This window comes from Platichthys flesus, chromosome 14 (assembly GCF_949316205.1).
Source record: "Platichthys flesus chromosome 14, fPlaFle2.1, whole genome shotgun sequence".
Lineage (NCBI taxonomy): Eukaryota > Metazoa > Chordata > Actinopteri > Pleuronectiformes > Pleuronectidae > Platichthys > Platichthys flesus.
This window is the reverse complement of record NC_084958.1, coordinates 20,326,809-20,349,101: the sequence shown is the minus strand read 5'-3', so window position 1 is coordinate 20,349,101 and position 22,293 is coordinate 20,326,809. Positions and strand designations below refer to the sequence as shown.

Sequence of the window (22,293 nt, the reverse complement as noted above, 5' to 3'; positions counted from 1 at the left end):
TTGTTAAAATCCGCACCGATCGCCAAAACCTCCCGACTCTCGTTGACGTCTTTATCTTCCAGTTATATGGCTCCTCTTTTTACACCCTGAGATATTTGTATTATTTCATTCTTTTGCCCATCAGGTGTTAAATATCAATTTTCTGGACGTCTTCCAGCTTTATACTCAAACGGACTCAGCGATTCTGGATAATTTCAGGAAAATGTCCAGTGCATGTTTGAAAGCAGTTTATCTGAGATCATCAAATGTTTTTAAATGCATTTGAGATTAGTATTATAATTTATGAAACTCTCACACCTACTTTCTTATGAGCTTGAATTTCATTCTTTTTTTTAAACTTAAGCAATTAACTAATATTGAACCGAGAATGCAAAAGCAAATGACTACCAGATCTTATGTTGATCTGTAAGTCAAGTAAAATTCAGAACAGTGTCACACAGAGTTCATTCTGTTTCAGAGGTTGTTTTCTTTATCACATTAATTTCTCACTGACTAGATTAATAAAGGTGTGATTGACTATCTTTAAAGAAAATGACTGATTTGATGTTGCACCAAATAGAAGCTGTTGCTCTGTTTTCTTCAGGTCGATGCTCAACAGCAACATTTAACTGTTTCTGGTTTGAACTGGAGGTTGTTGATGAGAAACTCAAGTTGAACTCAACTAATTTCAGCCCGATGGTTCAAATACAGAACCCTTTAACAAGATGTTCGACTTTAACCTAAAGCGAAACCGGCAATCATTTTATTAAAGCCTGAAGTAACGTGATTCAGAGTGACGACTGGAGAACTGGGTAGCGTGGGAAAAGACCTGGATGGTTTTCCTACCGGGCAGCTGAGTGAGAATTACATCATGGTTCACTGATTATATGATGATGGTGTCGGGGGTATACACACGACTAAACAGAACAGGTATAATTAGAACACATTCTAAAATATGAAAAAATAATTAAGAGATGTCTGCAGAGGTATTCTGCGTGTAAGGATTTGACAACTTTTTTTCATTAGGTTTTGTCATTTTAAGTTAAATTCTCTCGACTGCAGTAGATAAATGTAAGAAAGCATTTTTGGGAGTCCGATTTTCATCAGCAGAGCTTTTTAATATCTTGTTCCACTGCTGAGCACAAAAAAAATCCTCAATCCCTCTTCATCAGCCTTCATCAGCCCCCCCTCAGGCTCTGCACTTCAAAAGTGGATTTATTTTCATGTATCTTGAGGCTCTTAACCCACCTGGTTTCTGTCTTCTCTTTATTTCCCCAATATATTTAATTAAATTTTCTTTATTTAATAGTTTTTGAGATAGTAAATCGCAGGAGGCAGATTTCAGCTCCTCCACCAACAATAACCTGTGGGAAACAATCATCTATTCTTTGAGGGGTATAAGGTTTAAAGAAAGATGCAAAAAAAAAATCTGTATATGTCCCAAAAGTAAAGTTCACGTGAAATGAAATGATTTAATAAATTTAACTTATGTCCCCGGCGGCTTCCATGTGTAACCCCCTCATACATCTACTCCCCACATCCAGAAAAAAAACATTAGCAACTTTAGAATCTCCTGAAGGGACACAGATGATGCGATGTAACAATCCAACATGTTATGGACCAATGCTGATGAGAATCACATCTTTATAGTATACATGTTTTTATTTACAAGGACATTTTGTGGAGCTTAACACACGACACAAACTTTTTCATTTTCAGGACACGTGTCTGCTGCTGTGGCCTCTTTGTCTTTTCCCTGTTGAACATGAAAGTTACATTTGAGCTTGAAACCTGCTGCTAAGTTTATAAACAGGAACAACTTCGGACCGACCAAGTCCCCGTGACCTCTGGGATCTGAACCACAACCTGACGACTTTATTCCCAACGCAGGTGTTTTAGTATTTATTCCACTGTCTCGTTCAGAAAGCAGCTGTAAGAGCGTCAGTCTCATTTATCCAGGGAGCCACACATCTGGAACAGGTCATATGTGATCTGCTAATCATCACAAGCTACCTGTTGTCCCAGTTCAATACTGGTTTTACATCCAATTAATGTGTCCATGTAAGAGCCAAAAAAAATCAGTTAGTAGAAAAAATTTAAGTTCGTCAAATCCCAAATAAAACATGAAATACTTAAACTCATGTTTTCCAATTAGTATTTAATACCACTTTGGTCGTCTAACATTTATTTAAGGTTAAGATTTCTTCAGATGAATGAACAAAAAGCTTTACTGTGATATGATTAAACCATGTGACCGCTGCCTAACACCAAGGTAAGGATTCAGTGTTTGTGTTAACATGTTTTGCAAAATTCTTCCAAACAAGTTGTAGTTGTATTTCACATTTAACACAGTTTTTAATACATTTACTGCACTGATATAATTATCCTTATTTAGCCACGTTGCCCAGATCGAATTAAGCTGGTTTAATACATTTTCAAATAACAGCTTCATAAGCCAGTTTTCCAGCTTTGGGACAAAAGAGAATAATTTCCCAAATCTCCCAGATGGAAACCAGGTCAGCAGCTGTGAACCGGAGGAAATGAGCCGGAGCTCTGTTGCATCTGAAGCAACGTTATGACCTTTATGGGAAATGAATGACAGAAACCTGCAGCTGAGTTCAGGCTATATTTGAAGAAACTGTTTTAATACAAGTACACTGGTTCCCTTTTGACAGTAGACTGTGACTCACGAGCGTCTCCTCCAGACAGGGAGCTCATTGTCAGAGTCTGTTTGTGGAAAACATTTCCACGCACCAGATCCTGCTGCAGATACACACGCTGGATAAAACCTCCTCTCTGGTCTGTGTGGATAAACATATATATAGACATCTTTGTATATTTGTGGAAACACAGACAAGTCGCTCTTTGGTTCCACTGTAAAGTGCAGTTTGTGTGGTGCAGCAGTGTCGGGGGGGGGTCTTTGGTAGCTGGAGTCCAGAGGATCAGGGGCACCAGGTTTCATCCTCGTTCTCCTCACAGAGAGGCAAAGGTCAAAGTTCACGTCAGTCTCCCAGTCTGCTCTTATAATCCTGGCGCTTGTCTCGTGTGTCAAACGTCTCTAGCTCTGCCAGCCGAGCAGCACGGACACCACCAACGCACCCGAAGCCACGGCGGCGGGTCCCCGGCCTCCTGCGTGCCGTCCCGGGCAGTCATTGTGCTGCAGAGGCCCGTCCTCGTCGCCCCCCCGGCTGTAGTCGGACGGCTGGCTGCTCGCCGAGCACTGCACCAGGGGCATCTGGTAGGACGTGGCCCGCTTCTCCGGCCGGTCGGGGCTGGAGCCGTCGCTGGGCCGCTGGCCGTTGTAGAGCAGGTAGCGGCCGTGGGCGTCCTGCTCCATGCGGAAGAGCTCGTACTCGGTGTGGGGGAGCCGGATGCCCAGCGCCACGCAGCCGTTTGTGACGGTGACGTCCTGCTGCACCCCCACCTGCCAGGAGCCCTGAGCGCCACACTCGTTACCGTTGAAGACGTTGAGGAGGGAGGTGGTGGCCAGGTCCATGGGCGTCACTCTCATGTGGTTCACTGGAGGGAGGGAGGGAGACACGAGAGGTGAGGAGAGGCTCAGGGACAGCAGGCCTCGGGTGAGGAACTCTTCAATGAGGTGTTTTTATACAGAAACAAAATCTACAGGTAGTCCAGACCTGTTGATGATAATAATATCACTACTTACTATCTTTATATATGAAGCTACATCCTGCAGATTGTTAATTTAGCTCACTAACACTCAGCTCACTTCTCTCTATCTTCTCTAATCCAGGTTTAATCCTGAGGATTCAGATGTTTCTCCTGGTTCCAGTCTGTTTGACGAGTCGAGCCTGTCGCTATATCCCAGTATCTTAATATTAAAAGACAAATTTCTATTTTTATGATAACCATTTAGTGACGCTCTGATGTCCTGATCATCCCTAAGGTTGAGATCCGTTACCTTTGAAGACAAAGTCCGTCCCGCCCCTGACCCGGGTGGAGTGGAGCCCCCGGCTGTAGCGTCCCCGGGCGTAGATGGTGAAGGTGGGGTGCTTGCAGACCGGGTCGGAGTAGTGGAAGTAGTGGCCCTCCCACGTGTGGTTGTTGTCGTGGAAGATGAAGTGGCGGGTGAGGAAGAGGACCTCGGGCCGCACCTCGCAGCGCTGGCTCACCCACTGGCCGTACAGCCCCACGGTGAGGTCGGCTCGGGGGGGCAGGATGGGGGGGTGGAGCTCGTCGGAGCGGAAGATGATGCGGCAGGCGATGCAGCCGTGGTCGTGGTTCTGAAGAGAGAGAGAGAGAGAGAAAGAGAGAGGGGGGGGGGCAGTGAGAAAGACAAGTTGGTTATTAAGAGCAGTTACTTATCGAGATGTTGAGAAATATGATTTAAAAACCTTTAAAAAGTGAAATCAAACATGATGCTTTAAATAAAGTGAAGCTAAATATTTTTTATAATGTCTTCCCCCCCGAACCCAAACAACATCCTGAAACTAGGTTAAATTTCTGTTCAGGCCCAAACTCTCCCATGAGAATCCAGCTAGTTGGATGAACGTGTCGGAGCTGGACGCCTCTTTAATCCATCACCGGGATATTGTGTCATGAAATTCACATAGAGGACAGCTGGCGTGTGTTCTGAAGCGAGGGAGGAAAAACTGTTTCCTTCAGTCTGAGCTTTGTGGGGCGCTGGAAGCCGGACAAGCATTTTCTCAGCGTGATCACATGGTGCTACAGTAAAACGGCAGATGTCTGGACGGAGCCGAGCGTCCTCCTTCGTTCACTCTGGTTGTAAAACCTGTGAATCATTTTCAATTCCCATCGCCTCTGGTTCGGTGGAGCGGCTTGTGACCGTGGTGTCCACAGACGGGACAGATGTGCACCTCTGGCTGCAGCCGAGCCAGGAGGTCCTGGTGGATTCAGGTTCTCTCTTCTCCAGAGACCAAACTCCAGGGAGGTGCAGGGTCTTTGTTATCCGAGGGTGGTCAAACATTCAGACCGAACCTCGACTCTTTTCCCAGACAACATGACGTCTGCGTGGGATTTAAGGAGATTTATAAAAAAATAACTGAACCGATAGAGATGGAGGAAGCAATAAAAGAAAAGAGGGAGGGATCAAAACGAGTGTATCATGACATCGTAGAGTGGAGATAATCCCAGTGCTGCTGTATAACCAGTTCAGAGTCAGAGGTTAATGGAGGAGGGGCCTCGTGTGAATCCAGCTCTGTGTGAGAGAGAGAGTTTCTGAACACATAGTGGGAGCCGGAAAAATAAATGAATAGTTTTCTCTGAGAAAATAAGTGTTTTACATATTTATGTACAAATTCAGGATCGGTTTCATCTTACTGAACAAAGTGCTGTGCAGCAGGACAACAGAAAACAACATGGTGATTTCCTTCTGTCCACTTTAAACAGAAAATATCAGATTTCAGTTGAACACAGGATTTTGCTTTGCTTAGCAACACATTTGTTTTTTTTTAAACAATCCTAAATGTTTTGCGGTTTTGGTTTAGTTCAGTTTAGTTTCATCCTGTTTACTCTTAACCTGCTGTCTCTATTTAATTCAGTTTGATTTTTGTTGTAAATGTTTTTAACTGCTTTTCTGTGAGTACTTGCATTATGCAGGAATTGTGATATAGAAATATTAAGTTTATTAGGTTTATTATCAGAACTGTTGTCTATTGTCTATTAAATCCCCTCAGCTCTCAGTATAAGTTTTTTTTCTGTTTGGCCCAACAAGCTGGTTGGTCTCCCTGTACGTAGCCTGAGGACATATAGTCCAAAACAAGGGTTGAAAACCACAAGCTGTTGCTTTAATTTGTATTGAGACTGTTATTGCTGTAGAGAAACATAGTTGGAAAAGTTTTACTGACAAACTGGAAAATAGTGGGATGGACAAATGGACGGAGGAGAATATCAAAGGTTGATATGTTGGTAATGAGGCGTGAGTGTTAAAACCACATCACAGGAGACTTTGGTGTCAAGCAGTTATTTGCAGGTTGAAGTTTTACTGTTGCTGTGACACTGTTGTTAACATGAAAATCCAAATTAATCATTCAAACGAAAAGAAAAAACTTTTTATCAATTTTTTCTCCCCATGTTCTTGACTCTGAACACGCTTTTTTCTTGTTGTGGTGGTAATTTAAATATTAATAATAGTTCTTAGAATAAAAGCTCAACATTTAGAGACGTGTTTCCTGCTGAGCACTTCATGAGCAGATCGATAGCAGACTAGCTTAGCATGAAGGAGACCTGGAAACAGTGGGAAACCTCCACTGTGGTTCTGGTCCAAACTGAATTAAAATAATAACATTTGGCGGTTTCATGGGGGTTATATGTGTGGGTCTGCTTCCTGGCCAGATACAGTGACTTCCTGTGGTGTTGTCGTCACCGGGAGGTTTCCAGGTTTCACAGAAGAGCTCCAACATAAAAACAAAACCCTATCAGGTTTGTTTAGGGGACAGATCCAAATAACAAATCCAGATCTAATGAATTAAAACGTGGTTTCGGTTGGGGTCTGTCAGGTCTCGACTGGAGAAACTGTAAATACACCAAACTGAGAGTTTTTACTTGAGCAATAACTTTAATGACTAATTATCAATAATGTGTAAATATAGCTGTCAGTTATTCATTAGTGAACTGAATCCACTGATTTATGGTTCTGAAGCTGAACAAGGGATAAACGTCTTCACAGCCATTGAACAGAAACAGCTGCTACAACAAACGTTCCCTGTCTTTGAGTTGATTTCGGTGTCGACCTGGTGATTATTAATGACGGTTCACAAACTCCCACTTTGCAGTTAATGAGAAATCCTGAGTTGGCAGATTCCCTCGCCACAGAGCAGCTGCAGTGTCCTGACTTGCACGAGCTCGTTTCTGCTGCGACTTCTTGGACTCAGTTTTCTCTCTGGAAGCAAAGATCTGTTTCTGAACTTACTGGAAGTGAAGACAATGAGGAAGTGAGGCAGGATGTTACGGCCTCCGCTTCACATTAATGACATCAGGTCATTTAGATTTTTACGACGTTGGACGGACGCTTTCGTACAAACCAGCGACGACCCAGTTTCGTTGGCAGCCATCTTTCATTTGGGCACTTCAGGGGATTACCACCATAGTTCAGAATGGGACAATGTCCAGGAGCCAGAGTTTTACGAGGAACATAAAACACGTGAGGCTTTAAAATGCTTCTAATCAAACCTGTTGTTGAGAGCGTGAACATGTTTTTCTATCTCCTTTAAACCAGACCAGCATCTCTCCAGTAAATCCACGTCCCAGGAATTCATAACAAGAGTTTTATCCTCGAATGACTGGCTCAACTTTTAAATGCAACTCAAGCTCTTTACAGGAAAGTAGCACGAGACGTCACAAACTGAACCTCAGCGTGAGGGAGAGGCTGAATGTAGGAAAACCCCCGACAACCCGGCAGAAGCAATATAAAGACACACAGATCCCCTCTGGACACGGGTCATTATCGAGCGGTGGCTGCTCGGCGACGCCGCAGAGAACCAGGCGACAGAAAACAGGCCTGAAAACAAAGTCTGCTGCCGTGCCCCTTGCATCACCGCTGAGATCCACCCAATAGCCACAAACTGCTGGCAACCAGTGAACCTCCTGGACTGGGACCAGCTCGGGGTGCACACAGCTCCAAGATTAATGGATTGGACGGTCACCATGGCAGTAAAACCAAAACGAGAAAATCCCCGAAAAGAATCTGTAGCGACCGCGAGAAACGGTGGAGGAGAGAGAGAGGTGGAGTAGAGAGAGAGGAAGGAGTGAGGTACTTCTCCTGATGTTCACCAGAGGAACATCGATTTTTAAACCTGATTTACTGTTCGTGTTCCGTTGACGAGCGTTTCGGCCAAACGCTATAAAATCACTCAACTAATTTACGATGTTTGAATGAAGTTAGAAGCTTTTAAGTGTCGGTTTAACCAAATTACTAAATAACACTGAATTTCCTCACCTATTTTTTTCTGGGATCTAACCATGTAATTAACTGGAGATGATCACATGACTCACAATCCAATAGAGGCTGATAAATTCAGATTTTAGCTGCTGAAACAGAATTCAAAAACATGTTTGAATCGGTATTATTATTGTTATTATTATTTGGCCACTGGGGGGCAGTGCAACAAGCTGGTGTGTACAGTTGATTATTCACACATGCAGCAGAACAGTAGAGCAAATACAATACAATACAAACACCAGGCCAAGCAGCTTCCTGTTCAATCAGGCTGCATCTGATTCACCCACTTGGAAATACCAGTCCCCTAAATATGATTATTTTCATCTTCATCCATTAAATATTCCCTGACAAATAGATGAAGTGGTAAAAGAAATTATATAATTACTATCACTTTTAAAGTAATTATAAAACAATTAACTTTACTCTCACTGTCTTAAAGAAATTACACTAAAATACTAATAACTAACATTACCGAAGACATATAAGGAAAAAACACAGACGCTGGTAAAGTTGCAGGTGGTGAAACCAAAACAAGAAGCTCAAAGAAGATAAAACAGAGCTGCAGACTCTATATGCTGCAGTAATGGTTAGAGAATATTTTATATATCTGTAATTTGAACATAGTGAAGCTCAATTAAAGTTTAGAGGTAAAGTAACTCAAACTTCTACTAAAGTACATGAGTAAATGTACTTAGTTACCCTCCACATATGACCAGGCCTGATATCTTAGTTTGTCATTTTGTTGAACTGACCCTTTAAAGTTTGACTTTAGCCAGAAACTAAAAGTGAGTCTCATCTCCAGCGACACGCCGTCGTCCTCCTTGTTCCAAAAAGATGGAGGAGCAGAACAAGAGCAACACTTGGACGGGCACGCATGAAATCAGAGCCGGTATGCGCTCGCCGGAATTATTCATATGGCCGCATGATCCGGAATTCTAGGAATACCACATGTTGATCGCTCACAGAGAAAGGCCGGGTTGCACCCCCGTCGGCCGGGGGGGGCTTAAGGAGAGCAGCTCTGGTCATTACAGCGCCACAGGGGAGCGGGTCAGATCACAGCTCCTCACTCCTCACTGTTTACGTTCTGATCAGCCACACCGAGCCCCGTCGGCCCCGTGCAAATGGGTGTTTATTTAGACGGCAGACCCAGGAACAGGATTTCATTGTAATCTCTGTGGAGGGTGACAGTGAAAACATCACTCTAGGGTTTCGCCCGGCGGGGAAACTGCTGTTCGGCCGTGTAAACAGAGAAACTACATCCCGAACGCAGAGCGCCGGGAAGAAAGGATTCTTTCTTGAGGCGAGAACGGGGAGATGAAATCAGCATGTGCAAAGTTTCTGGTTTCTACAAGTGCAAATGTTTAAGTGTGTTATGGTACGAGGGCGTGATTATTGACTTACACACTGATCCTTAATCAGATTTCAACAGTATTTCAATCTATTCGTCGGAGATAATTAGTTGTTTTTTGAATCCGTCACAGAAGATAACTTGACATTCAATCAGGCGTCACTCGCTCGCTACAGATTCTAGAGTTTCTGTTAAGATATTATTTCGCCCAGATCGAGTAAACTACACTAAAAGAAAACTCCCATGAAACCTTGGGTTTTTTTTTAGGGTCAGTGTTTTGCTGTGTGTGGTCTCTGCAGTGTGGAGGCTCGGCACAATGGGGGGGGGACAGAAAGTGTTCATGTGTTCCAACCGACACAAACGACCTGTTCTCATCCCGGTGTCTCATCATCCTCGAGCGGCGTGGGGGGGGGGGGGGGCACCTGCACAGCCGAGGGTCTCTGTCTGTTTGCTTTCGTCTCTGAGGCCAAAACAAACTCTGTGAGGGAAAATACTGGACCTCCAGTATCAGAGCCTCTGATTGGCTGAAGGGGGCCCATTACTGTTATTTCCTGTCGTAATATATTTAATGATACATGAGTCGGATGTCCACGTTAACATTTGGCCAAAGTTTCATATAATGATTTAAACATGTTAACACATTTCCCACATGCAGACTATTAACAGATGCATTCAGGGATTCTGATTGAAACACTAAATCCTCTTTAAGGCTTGTTTTGTTGAACTGTGAATTCTTCTGTGGTGGCGTCCCGGACTAAAACTATAGATCTGGACATGAGCATAAGTCTCTCAAGTGACAATAAGTAAGAATATTGTGATTTAAATGCTGGTTTTCTTCACCTTATATCAATCTACCTCAAACAGTGCATAGTCACTGAAAACCAAAACGCTCTGTAGAGATTCTAACCCCGAGGAACAATGATTCTATCTCCGACAAGAAGCTTTGTTTTGTCGCTAGTTAGCAAAGTCAGAAACTACTGGACGGATCAACACTAAACTCAGTGGAAGGATGTGATACGTTCAGGAAAGCCCTCATTACATTTTGGTGCAGATGCAAGATTGAACGTTGTTTCACTGTCTTTGACCTGGGAGGACAGGAAGTTTCTAGTGTGTGTTTAAGTTTTCTATCTGGCAATTGACAAAAAGTATTTCCCTGTTTCGAAACATCATCTTACAACTTTCAGACCCCTTTATCTCTCAGCGGGGATATGACAAGTCCACAAAGTTCAAGTTGGACAAAGACCCCCCCCCAGACGTCCCCACTCCTCCCACTGAACTTTAGAACAGAGTTGACATTAGAGACCGACCTTGGCATTCTGCAGGGCCATCTGGTAGCTGGAGGGTTTGTAGTACAGCCTCTGTGACGGCTCCGTGTGGATGTCTCCCAGGAACAGCTCCTCCACCAGGTGGTCCAGGTTGTGATGCAGGTACTGCTTCTCCACCCTCAGCAGCTGCAGCTCGTGCATGGCGAAGTTGAGCTCCCTGGAGCAGTCGTAGCCGCCCTCCTCACTCCACAGCTCGTAGATCTTGCCGGGCTCCCAGGGGCCCCTCACCGCCCCGCGGCAGCTCTGGTTGAGCCTCTGGCTGAGCTCTTCTGCCACGGTGGCTGTGTGACAGACCATCTGGACGCGGTGGAGGTGGTACTCGGCCTCGGTGCCGCCGCGGATGATCCAGGAGGCCTGACGCAAGCGGAGACGACCTCGGACCAGCAGGGTGTAGGTGGGCTTGTTGCAGTGGTTGTCCTCGTAGTAGAACTGGTGAGACTGGAAGGTGTTGTTGGGGTAGAAGCTGTAGGAGCGCGTCAAGAACTCCGGCCCTGGTCTCACCTCACAGCTGCCGAAGAAACATTGGAGTTTAGAAGTAGTTTGAAGTAATGTCTGCATTCCTATAAAAACACAAGAAGTCCACTGTAGTTTACCTGGTGGACACCCAGTGACCCTCCACACTGGGAGGCATCTGCACAGTGATCCTGGCTCCGTTGTGAAGGTGCTTCAGCATGTGCTGGCACTGGGAGTCTTTGAGCGAGCGGCCGAAGGTTTTCTCCAGGGAGAGGCGGCTGGAGCGCCCGTCCGAGTGGTGAAGAGAGGAAGCTTCGGTCCAGCCTGGAGGAACAACAAGGATGAAGATTAAGATCAGTGGAGATTAACCTTCTCGTAGATTTTTGGGAGATTTCTTCCATAAGATTTTTGTGTTACACGGAAATATTTCAGGATTCAAAGATGCAACTTTCATAATGAGAAAGACACGAGAGCGAGAGGGATTAAGAAGATCTGAATGTTTCAAAGACAAAGATTTGATCATTTTCTTGTTAAAAACTTTATATTAGTGTCTTTATTTCATTATCTGTGAGTAAGAGGAGGAACAGTCGTCTGGAGTCTCGATGAAGAATCAGCCCACGGGGTCAACGGGCCATGTTTTTGGGGGTTTCCTGTGTAGACAGCAGAAATCTGGGCCAAGACTCTTCCTTTCACCCTTTTCCCTTTAGTCTGACTCGTTTCTTTGATCACATGAGTTGAACTCTTGTGAAAATCTTGTCCTTCACCTTCAGATTCTGCTTACATGCTGTTTATACAGGTTAGTTTATGTGTGCAAACTTAAATCCTACAAGTAAAGGATAAACAAATGGAAAAGCACAAACTTGACTAAAGTGAACTTGAAGGACAGATTTGACTTTTTTCTGGTTTTGCAGATGGAGCTCGACTCTTTTTCAAGTCGACTAATCAGAAAGTTAGTGACTCTCTGATCCAGCAGAAAGAGCAGTGACCTATTTAGTGTGAAGTAAGCTCTCATGTTTTCAATGTACCAGGCCTCTTTGAAGTGTTTAGAGGGTTTAATTCAATCATTTTAACTCATGTCATCACCCAGGGATTACAGGGTTGTATCAGTGGTGGTGTGAGCGGAGACTTTATGGGTTAACATGAGCTGAACATGTGAGAGAAAAGGCCGAAGCTTCCACAGTTGAGGAACGTGTGACACTGGCATCAGACGCTGGAACGACCTCGGACAACAAGCTGCAGACCAAGTTCAAAAGGTCTTGAGATGTTTAAAACTCTTATTTCCCACCCTGTCCACGTACCCTCGACGCACCACATGAAATAACAATACCTTCAACAATGAGCCGAGCTTAACGGGATCAAATATGGGAAATGAAAGTATTTTCAAAGTCTGAGGCTCAGATTCCGGGGAGGGTTTATTCCATGCAGCGCTCTAATATCATCAAAATCTATTTTGAAATATGAAGACTTTGCATTAAACTCTTTCTATCAGACCCGACTTGCCTGGAAGTTTCAACCAACGCCAAGGAATTCCACTGCGGTCTTCGCTCTGCTTTTAATTTGGGACTAACGACACCAGAGGAGGAACTGAAGCAAGTGATTAAAAGAGGCCAAACGCTCCATGAAGGAACAAAGATCCATCCGGCTGGTGAACAGGCACCGAGGCCGAGGGTTGTGAATGAACACAGGGCTGCTCGGTGGACACCCTGGACTGTGAGGGCCCCGGACTCGGCTGGTGGCATTAGTAACGCGACCCTGGCCGGCTGGAGCTGGGTCAGGAATCAAAGAACAGGCTCCACAGTTCGCTGCATGTTACACGTTAGCGTTTATGTGTGTGAAACCTTTTTTTTTTGTTTTTTTTTGCACCTGCAGTCGTGTTGGACCAGCGGGAAAAAACCCTGAGTGGCTGCCAACAGCTTGTTTTCACAATGAGGAGAGCAGGAACCACCAGTAGGTGTGTGTGTGTGTGTGTGTGTGTGAGAGACAGTGTGTTTCCTCTATGCTACCTCAATCAATTATCCAATTTATAGCCCATACTCACATATTCATAGGGATTAACAAGGTGCCGCTTCCTCAGCTTCCTCGGCCCTTAACCCTCTGCAAATATTGGCATATTTTTACTAGCTGTCAATCACACGTGAGTCCAGACCCTAATGCCTGTTGTCTATTAGACTTTTTATGGAACCATGACTGACAGAATGAACATCACAGTGTTGAGGAAGAAACAAGAGATGTGTGATTTTCATTTTCAAATGTTTTTATTTTTTACTGGTATTTGCAGACTTGGAGCGGAGAGTAATTCGGGATGAGGAGGATGAGGAGGGTGAGGAGGGTAAGTCGGGATGAGGAGGATGAGGAGGATGAAGAGGGTGAGGAGGGTGAGGAGGGTGAGGAGGATGAGGAGGGTGAGGAGGATGAAGAGGGTGAGGAGGGTGAGGAGGGTGAGGAGGGTAAGTCGGGATGAGGAGGATGAGGAGGGTGAGGAGGATGAGGGTGAGGAGGGATGAGAAGGGGTGAGGAGGGTGAGGAGGGTGAGGAGGGTAAGTCGGGATGAGGAGGGTGAGGAGGGTGAGGAGGGTGAGGAGGATGAGGAGGGTGAGGAGGGGTGAGGAGGGGTGAGGAGTTGGGATTTTGGGGGTTTAAAGGGAAAAAGAAGTGACTTGTTCTTCTCCTCCCTTTCTCTCCTCCTATTCCTTCTTCTCTCTCTTCTTCGTCTCCCTCTTCTCTCTCTCCAGTTTCTTTCTCTTCTTCTGTGTTTTGGGGTTTTTCTCTTTCAAAAGTCAGATTCTGAAACTACCCACAGAGCAACAAGTTCTAATTCAAATCCAACAGAGCCAATGCACCTGAAGCTCAGTGTGTTTCAGGTTCAGCAGCCTTACGTCCTGATGCTTGCTCACCCACTTGTCTTCTGTGGCCTCGGCCAGTTTCTCCAGCTCCTTCATTCTGGAGAAACCAGCCTCCTCCTCACGTCTGAGATTGTCCTCCAGAGATCACATTTTGTCTCCCACTCAGTGTCGCTCTGGAGGATTGCGGTCTCGATGGCTTGCATGTTGGACATCAGCTCCCGGTTGCTGTCTTCCAGTGCCATAACTTTACTGATGGCGTTGCCGATCATCTTATCCTTTTTGAGAATCATGGCCTCGTGCTTGCTCACCCATTTGTCTTCTGTGGCCTGGACCAGTCTCTCCAGCTCCTTTATTCTGTGGAAGCCGGCCTCCTTCTCCTCCTGCTCCCGTCTCAGATTGTCCTTCAGAGAGCTGATCTCTGACTGACACTCAGTCTCGCTCTGGAGGAGTTTCATCGCAGTGGCCGTGAGCTCCTTGTTTATCTCATCCAGCGCCATTTTGTGTCCCGTGACCCTGTCGATCACTCGATCCCTTTCATGGACGGCTGATTCTATCTCGTTAACCTGGTTGCACTTTTGCCTCAGCTCCTCTGTGATCTTCTGGGTCTCCTCCTCCTGGCTTTGCAAACGAGTACTCAAGGATATGAAGTCCCTCTGTTGGAGCCTCAACTCCTTCTTAACCTCCTTGACCTTGGTCTTCAGCTCCTCCCGGAGTCTCTCAGACTCTGTCCCCTGCATGATCTCCTTCTCCTTCTTCCAGGCGGCTTCTCTGCTGGACATGTGCTCCTTCAGAGCAGCATTTTGTTCACACAGCTCCATATTCTGAAACTTCCTTTCCTGGATTTCTCCACGGAGGTTCTTCATTATACAGGGAGATTGCACATATTGAGCAGCAGTCTGAAGGATACAAACAAACACATAACAGGAAAAACTGCGTCCCACACTCACTTTCAAATAAATGTTCATGAACCAGACCAACAAATCACTGACTTGACCACAAGTACATCTATCTACAGTTTCTTCAGTTATTTTTTAATACAGTGTCTTCATATTAAAGTGAAGTATCCTGAACAGCAGCTGCATCATATCCACAGAGACTCATGTCATGCAAACTATTACACACACCAAGGCCCAATCACATTTCAACCCTTAGCCCCTCCCCTCGGTTTTGCAGTATTTTCTCCATTAAAAGGGATTTAAAAAAATTACGATAATAATCTTCATATCTTAGTTTAATATCGGTTCTATGTATTATGGTCTGTTGTTTTTTTTACAACATCCTAACATCCGTGGAAAAAACTTTTGAGATTTGAAACAAAAGATGGACAAAAATTAATAAAAATCGAACATGGCCTGAATAAGTGTAATAATAAATAATAACATTAAAAAAGGGGTTTCTGCTTAGAAAACCTTACCTGGATTCCTGATATGTAGTTCACCCACATGCTGGCTGACTACAGGTGCAGTGCAGGCGTATGGAAGTGCTTTCTCTTGTTTTCTGACGATCCTGGAGTCTTGAGTCTTTGTGGAACTGTGGTCGAGTTTTGAAGCTGTTTACCTCAGAAGGTACTGAAAAGTTTTACTTCCAGAACTCCATTAAATACTGAACTGGGCTTTGATCTTATTGAATGTTTTCAAATGTAACCTTAATCAAAGTCAACTATGACATCAAATAGACATTTTTCACATGTGACTTCAAAGGAACTAATAAAATACAAACATATAAACAACAATGGCCCAACCGTCCATATAATCCAATCAAGCTGCACCAAATGCACACACTAGATATTAGTTCCCTAAACAAGCCTGTTTCATCAAGATTCATAAAGAATTCCATGTTAAATGGGTGAAAATTACAAAAATAAAGGCAATCTCACAATGTTCAAGTTTTCCAGAAAATACATTGAGTATTTTAAAATGTTTTTGCTGAGAAGCATAAAAAACCAACTGACATAATACAGGAAATAAGCAAAGTTTCCTTTTCCCAAACATGAATATGTGTCTTCCATTCATACATCTTCAGTATCTACGGATTCCTTTGGACTCTCCATCAGACTAAAGACATGCGAAGATGTCACCTGCATTTTACAGCTTTTAAACAAGTCAACGATCTCTCAAGATAATCATTGGATTCATTTATAATAAAAACTAAATAATGGCGTCTCATCTATTTTCAAAAGCGGTCTGTTAAACGACAATGGCCGCCATCACCAGGGACACGTAACCTTGAGTTCGACCAACAGCTGTCCCTCCACCACATCTCACAGTCATCCTCAGCAGATGGATTTATCAGCACTGGATCTAAGTGTGGAGCTTCAGTCCCACGACAACAGGTGGTCATACTGTATATATATATATATAAATATATATTAGGGGAAATTGTTGAACCTGACCTCTGAAATTGAGTTCAGGCTGAAAGTTGCACAAAAAGCTGCTGAATTGATTTAAACACTTATTCACACATTTTTCAAGACTGAGGTAAATCTGAAACTTAATGTTTATGTCCACTCATGTTGTTGTGGACGTATGGAACCCAGACACGTGAAGTCTCACTCACAGCAGAACCTGGACGTAAAGAAAATGTTTTCCAACACAAGAAGAATCTGATGATGTTTTTTTTTTTGCTGCAGCTTTCCAGGGATTCTGAGCAATGAACGCCATTGTCAACGAGGATACAGTGGAATTTAGAAATGAATCTGTAAGAACTCTTGCTTCAAAATAGTACAAGTGTGAAAAGGCTCAGAAACCCTTAACCTGCTCCACAGCGTCTCCCCTACTACCATGCATCTCTTATTTAGCTGTTTAAAGTGTAGAGTGATAAATGAAGAAATTCTGCATCTGGTGTTCGCCTGATCTGAGGTCTAACTGTGCTTCTAGCTCAGGGAAAATATTTAAATTATAACAATGAAACGTGAGCTTTATTTAGAGCAGTTGTTAAACCGTTTACAAATGTTTTTACAAAGAGTTTCACTAGATCAGAGTGAAGCAGTTTGAAATGGAAAACAGGCGTATGGGGAAATAAATGAGGAAATGATTAAAAGGAGGTTAAGTGGAGCATGTTTGGTAAATTACTTTTTAAAGACAAAGCGTTGTGCGTCTCTTACTCTGCACATTTACAAAAGGTTGAATGTGTGAGTAATGGGACTGTAGTTTTTCCAATAGCTTTTATAAAAACAAAAGAAGAAAATGAAGACAACAACCTCCGTCATTAGGAGAATAATCAGAAAAGCCAGTCACAAACTGCTGCTCTCTATCTGAATCAAAGCGGCCACAACACTCCCAGAGCCCCAGACCGCAGAGAACATTTCCAGTTGGCCGTTTCCCACCGGTGAGGTAACAGCGCCGGGACCCCGGACCAGCAGAGAGACTCCACAGCGTTTATGGGAAGAGAAAATAATCCAGAGGTGCCGGAGCAGAGCGCAGACAAAGAGCTGTTCTCTGTGTCAGTTCACAGAGTTTGGCAGCGACAGACGGGGGTCGAGAAAAATAACATGACGCTTAAAATCAAAGAAACTAAAAGTACAAAAGAGGAGTTGTGAAGACGGTGCTTGTTTTTTATTTTGAAGGCCTCTGAATGTTGTGCGTTTTGTTAACACATGCAACTTCTAACTGTGATTGTGTGCGTTTTTTACACCTGAATGATTTCTGTTCAACTGTTTACACGTGATCCATTTATTTCTGGTTTCAAATTGCAAATTTTTTCCGAGCTCGCCGAAGTACTTTGCACGACGTTCCTACTTCCTGTCGTCATCAGCCACATGTGCTGCTTCCCACAATACCGGACTCTGATTGGCTTATAGACAGACATCTAGTTTCTGCAGATTTCTTTTGCATTTGTTCCCGGTTGACTTTTTTGTCAACAAACCAAAGCACAATTAACATTTTGCCTTTTTCTACTTCTGCAGCAGTTGTTTTTCTTCTTCTATTGTTTAGCCGGTGATAAATCTGACTCAACAAATGTGAAGTAGGAACCATTCCCCAAAAATGTTGCACATTGCAAACAAACCATAGCTCAGTTTGATGCACATCTTTTGATCAGACAGACTTTTTTGCACCTTTTCCACCTTCCAATGACCAAACAAGGTCAGTGTGAAAGCTTCTGGTGTTTCAAACTCAACTTTTAAGCCAATTTGGACAAACACACAAAAGTCAGTCATTGGTTAACACACTTTAAGAAAATGTGGAAGTACGAACATCTGCATTTCCCTGACAACTGGCAGCCTCCCTCTGCTGATGAAGATCATTTGTCATTAAATTGACGTGCGATTGTTTCCTCGAGGGCCCGTTCTTCAATATCACCACTTCAACATAAAAAGCGTCTTCCCCACATTGTGGTTTCTATTTCCAGCTGCGTGAAGAAGTCGAGTTCTTCCATCTCTGAATGAATCAGCAGTGAAACCGAGCTAACACGGAGTGACGTGCTGCGCTGCATAGCAATTAGCTCCATCTGTCTTTCCTCTGCTCGGATGTTTGAACTTTTCTCTCGGTTGCTGCCGGTCTCGACTTCATTCGTTCAACTTTTACTCTGAATGATACAGACGCTGATGTGTTTTCACTCTTCCCTCTGATATGAAGTCATTTTAATGTTTTCAAGACAGATGTGTCTGTAATTACAGATCTGATTGTTTGGCCTTGTTGCAGCTCAGCTCAATATCAGTATTGATATTCAGACCAAATTTACAGTTTGATTGATGCTCAACCTGAAATAAGCAAACTGTTTACTTTAATTTAGCTCAGACAACATTTCAGGGGCTAATATCAGATATTGTCTAATGTTGGCATTTGATTTTGAGTTTGTTGAATCGCTTTTGGTTGAGGTGCCTTTGTAAATCAATTTCTATAGAATCATATTTGTTTTATTCTTAAAAACATCACTTCCACAATCCTTATATACACACAATTACAAATAAATGTGTATATGCAATGTGTGCAAATAATAAGGAATAAAATATACATGTTTTCAGGTATACATGTGCAAATTTGTTCAAATAAATAAGCAGGATATAGATGCATGCTGTATAATTTTTATGTATTTTTGACATTTGTTTAGAGGTGTTTTAAATTGGCTTTGATCTTAAAATCAGTGTTACTGTCGTCTTTGATATTAATATTTTACCTTTTAATCTTTATATTTTTAGCTTCACTACATATCACAGCTATAATAATATAATATATGACCACATTTATATTACTAAAGAAATTGTTGGTTTGTCTTTGAGGAAAGAAAAGCTAAGTTATAATGCTAAAAAGGAAATAAATCCTTTTTAGCGATATCAGCCTCAGATGTGCAGGATCAGTCGTGTTCGAGTTTGTGTTTGGGATTAAAATGATTGAACAACTTCTCCTGAGTGTTGTTAACATTTCTTTTGCAGAGGTTTGGTATTCAGTCGGCTCTTCTCTGTGCTGAAAGGGCACAAGCAGAGAGAAGCTCACACGTCCTGTATCTTCAATTCCCTCTCTGCCACCGCAGGAAAAAGGAAGAAACCCCATCACCCACCATGATGAACAGACAAAGTTGTAGAAAAACAGTTTGATGCTTCTCATACGTGGCTGAAAATAAGCAGAAGTAATAAAACACAAAGACAGTTGAGGACTAGAAGAAGATCCGTGAACATGTGAAAGCAGCTGCTGCTCCATGTGAGTTCACTCTGTCATTTTTGAAAAATCAAGACTCGACCAGAGTTCTGATCCTCAGTGGATTTACAGCGCTCACATATCTGTGCTGACAGTGCATTTTCATTGCCTCTATGAAAGGCTGCAATAACACACCACTTAATTGAAGGTTGGAATCACTTAAGGATAAGTGGCCTCTGAGAAGCATCGTTTAACTCAACCCGCTCATTTGAAGTTGCAGCCAAACGTTTCCTTCCACTGTCACTGGGAGCAGATGGACTGGGTCAAGCTGCAGTCCCATAATCCCCTGCTGCTCAGACTGGGGCTTCCATCGGGACTGGGGTGTTTTAAGTGGCTCTTAAGTCTCCTGGTGCTTTCATCTGCCTCGTTGCCCCAGGACAACTTTTTATTGCTTCCTATGCACGGCTCACAAATGTATACATCCCACTGGCTTGAGGGGCGAGTTACAACAACATGGAATATTACTCCTGTTGGACACACGTGAGGGGAAACAGGTGTGAACCCGACAGGTTCGTATCTGACTGAAGTGCTGCAGAAGAAGAAGAAGATGAAAATGCGGATTGGATGATCTTGTCCTTCTATTTAGTTTGTGGTTTTCATCTTGTACAGTAATAATCATATTTTTGTGTATGCAGCCTGAGCATTGTGCTGTGGAGGAAACCCATCCAACAGATCTCCACCGCACTGAGCATGTTCTCAGTCATATTAAACATGGAACCTGGAAACATGGAGAAGTCTCTTACCCAGAACAGCCAGGAGAAGCAGGACCCATATCGGCTCCATGATTCCAGTCTGTGCAGGGGAACTGAAACGAACTTCACTGGTCTCACTGGAGAGTTTTAGGTTGTTTTGTTCCTTTTACGCAGCGTCCTCGTTTATTCCGACACGAATCCTCACATTATGGATCCAAAGCGTGGAGCGCACCCTCCTGTGAAATCCGGTGACAACCGCGCATCATGGTTCGGCTGGAGAGAGAAAAGGACAAGCGCGCGGTGCCCGAGGTTCGAACTGCGTATGCAAACGAACTCAGGGAAACAAGAGGAAGCTCAAACTTCTTCTTCTTCTTCTTCTTCTTCTTCGTTTCACCCTGAAGTTGTCAGACGTCGTATCACTGAGATGATTCAGCCTGGAAGTGGCTCAGCTCGCTCGCTCTTTACGCGCGCCCTCCGTGCGTCCTGAGCCAGGGAGGAGTGTCTGGACGTGTGTTCACTTCAGAGAGAGGAGTGGAGCCCCCCCCTACCCCTCCCGCCTTTGCACACACTCTGTGGGCGTGGAGTTTGTGTGTCTGTGTGTGCTTGTGTGTCTCCCGTTAGGTGCACACTGCAAAAAACACCCACGTGCATGAGCTGTGTGTGACAACTGTTGAGACTGGAGATGTTCTGGAGTTTTGAAATGTTTTAAAATGAAAGAATAGAGACTCAGGACATTCTGATGTCACCCAATGCAAACTTCATTAAAACCTTTATTATGAAAACATACATGTTTCCTCTGTCATATCTATTAGGATGAGATTTGCAGTAACAATTGAATTTGTAAAGTAAAGCACAGCAATAGAATGACTTAAAATGTGATAAGGCCTCTCATTGAGTACTGTAACGATATAAAATATCCATCCTGCCATCCCTCCCTTCATCCCTCCATCCATCCATCCATCCATCCATCCATCCATCCATCCCTCCCTTCATCCCTTCATCCATCAATCCCTCCATCCCTCCATCCCTCCATCCCTCCCTCCCTCCCTTCATCCCTTCATCCATCCATCCATCAATCCCTCCCTCAATCCCTTCATCCCTCCATCCATCCCTCCATCCTGGATTACCAGCTGACATTGGGTGGGGGGGCACATGGATAGGAGTGTTATTTCTGTTTGGGTGTTGGCTTGAACTACAAACATAAAATTGTATATCTTAAATTAACATTCCTTCTAAAATATGGTTTTAGAAGGAAAAGTACTTTAATGTTTTGAACTCAATGATGTTGCATCAGTGTTAACACACCCCGAGGAAGTTCTAAAATTAGTATTAAACATGATTTTGAATGATCTACTGTTGAAGTTATCTTCAGACCAGACGGCGTCTTTACAGATGAGTGTGCAGTCACTTCACTTGTGTCCATGCTTCCTAACATCCTCCTTGTTATCAGTCATGATGGATGATGCACATTCTTCTTGCTTTAAAAATCATGCACCTTCTCATCATCGTCTGTTTGCCTGGAGGGAAGAACAACAGGAAAGATTCAGCAGCACCTGTGTGTGTGTGTGTGTGTGTGTGTGTGTGTGTGTGTGTGTGTGTTTGTGTGTGTGTGTGTGTGTTTGTGTGTGTGTATATGTGTGTGTGTGAGAGAGAGAGAGAGAGAGAGAGAGAGACCTTGGCCTTGAGTTTCTGTCTCTGTGTCACTTCTGGTTCTTTGCTGTTTTCTCTCTGATCTTTTGACCCTCAGGCATCTCTGCAGCTCTGCAGCTCTTCTTCTTTCATCCACTCACAGACGGGTTGTTTCTGCACAAAAGCTCCAAACTAATCATTTTCTTTTACGAGATATTTTTCACATTTTAAAGATAGAATTACGGATTATCAGCTCGACGAGGTGTCATTTTTGTAGATTTGAGAGTCTACCACTGTAGTGAATATACAAAATAAAGAAAATAATTGAGTAGAAGCTTCATTTTGAAGGTGAAAGAAGACAAGATGGATAAAATCTCATGATTTGCTGATGTAACTTTACAAAAGAAGAAGAACCTGTAATCTCCAGATTCTGTGTTGCACTCCTTCAACATCATCTGACTCCCAACGGA

At 43.5% G+C, this 22,293-nt stretch overlaps 1 protein-coding gene across 1 annotated transcript; it reads right to left on the bottom strand.

Moving 5' to 3' along the window:
• Nucleotides 1-1,622: 1,622 nt before the first annotated feature.
• On the bottom strand, nucleotides 1,623-20,664 carry LOC133968022 (protein APCDD1-like). The gene is made up of 5 exons (XM_062403821.1): nucleotides 20,246-20,664; nucleotides 11,167-11,350; nucleotides 10,556-11,081; nucleotides 3,902-4,223; nucleotides 1,623-3,498 (listed from the first exon to the last, which is right to left on the bottom strand). Exons 1-5 carry the CDS (start codon nucleotides 20,283-20,285, stop codon nucleotides 3,038-3,040), a joined length of 1,533 nt encoding a protein of 510 aa, XP_062259805.1. The 5' UTR covers nucleotides 20,286-20,664; the 3' UTR covers nucleotides 1,623-3,037.
• Between the last annotated feature and the right edge of the window lie 1,629 nt (nucleotides 20,665-22,293).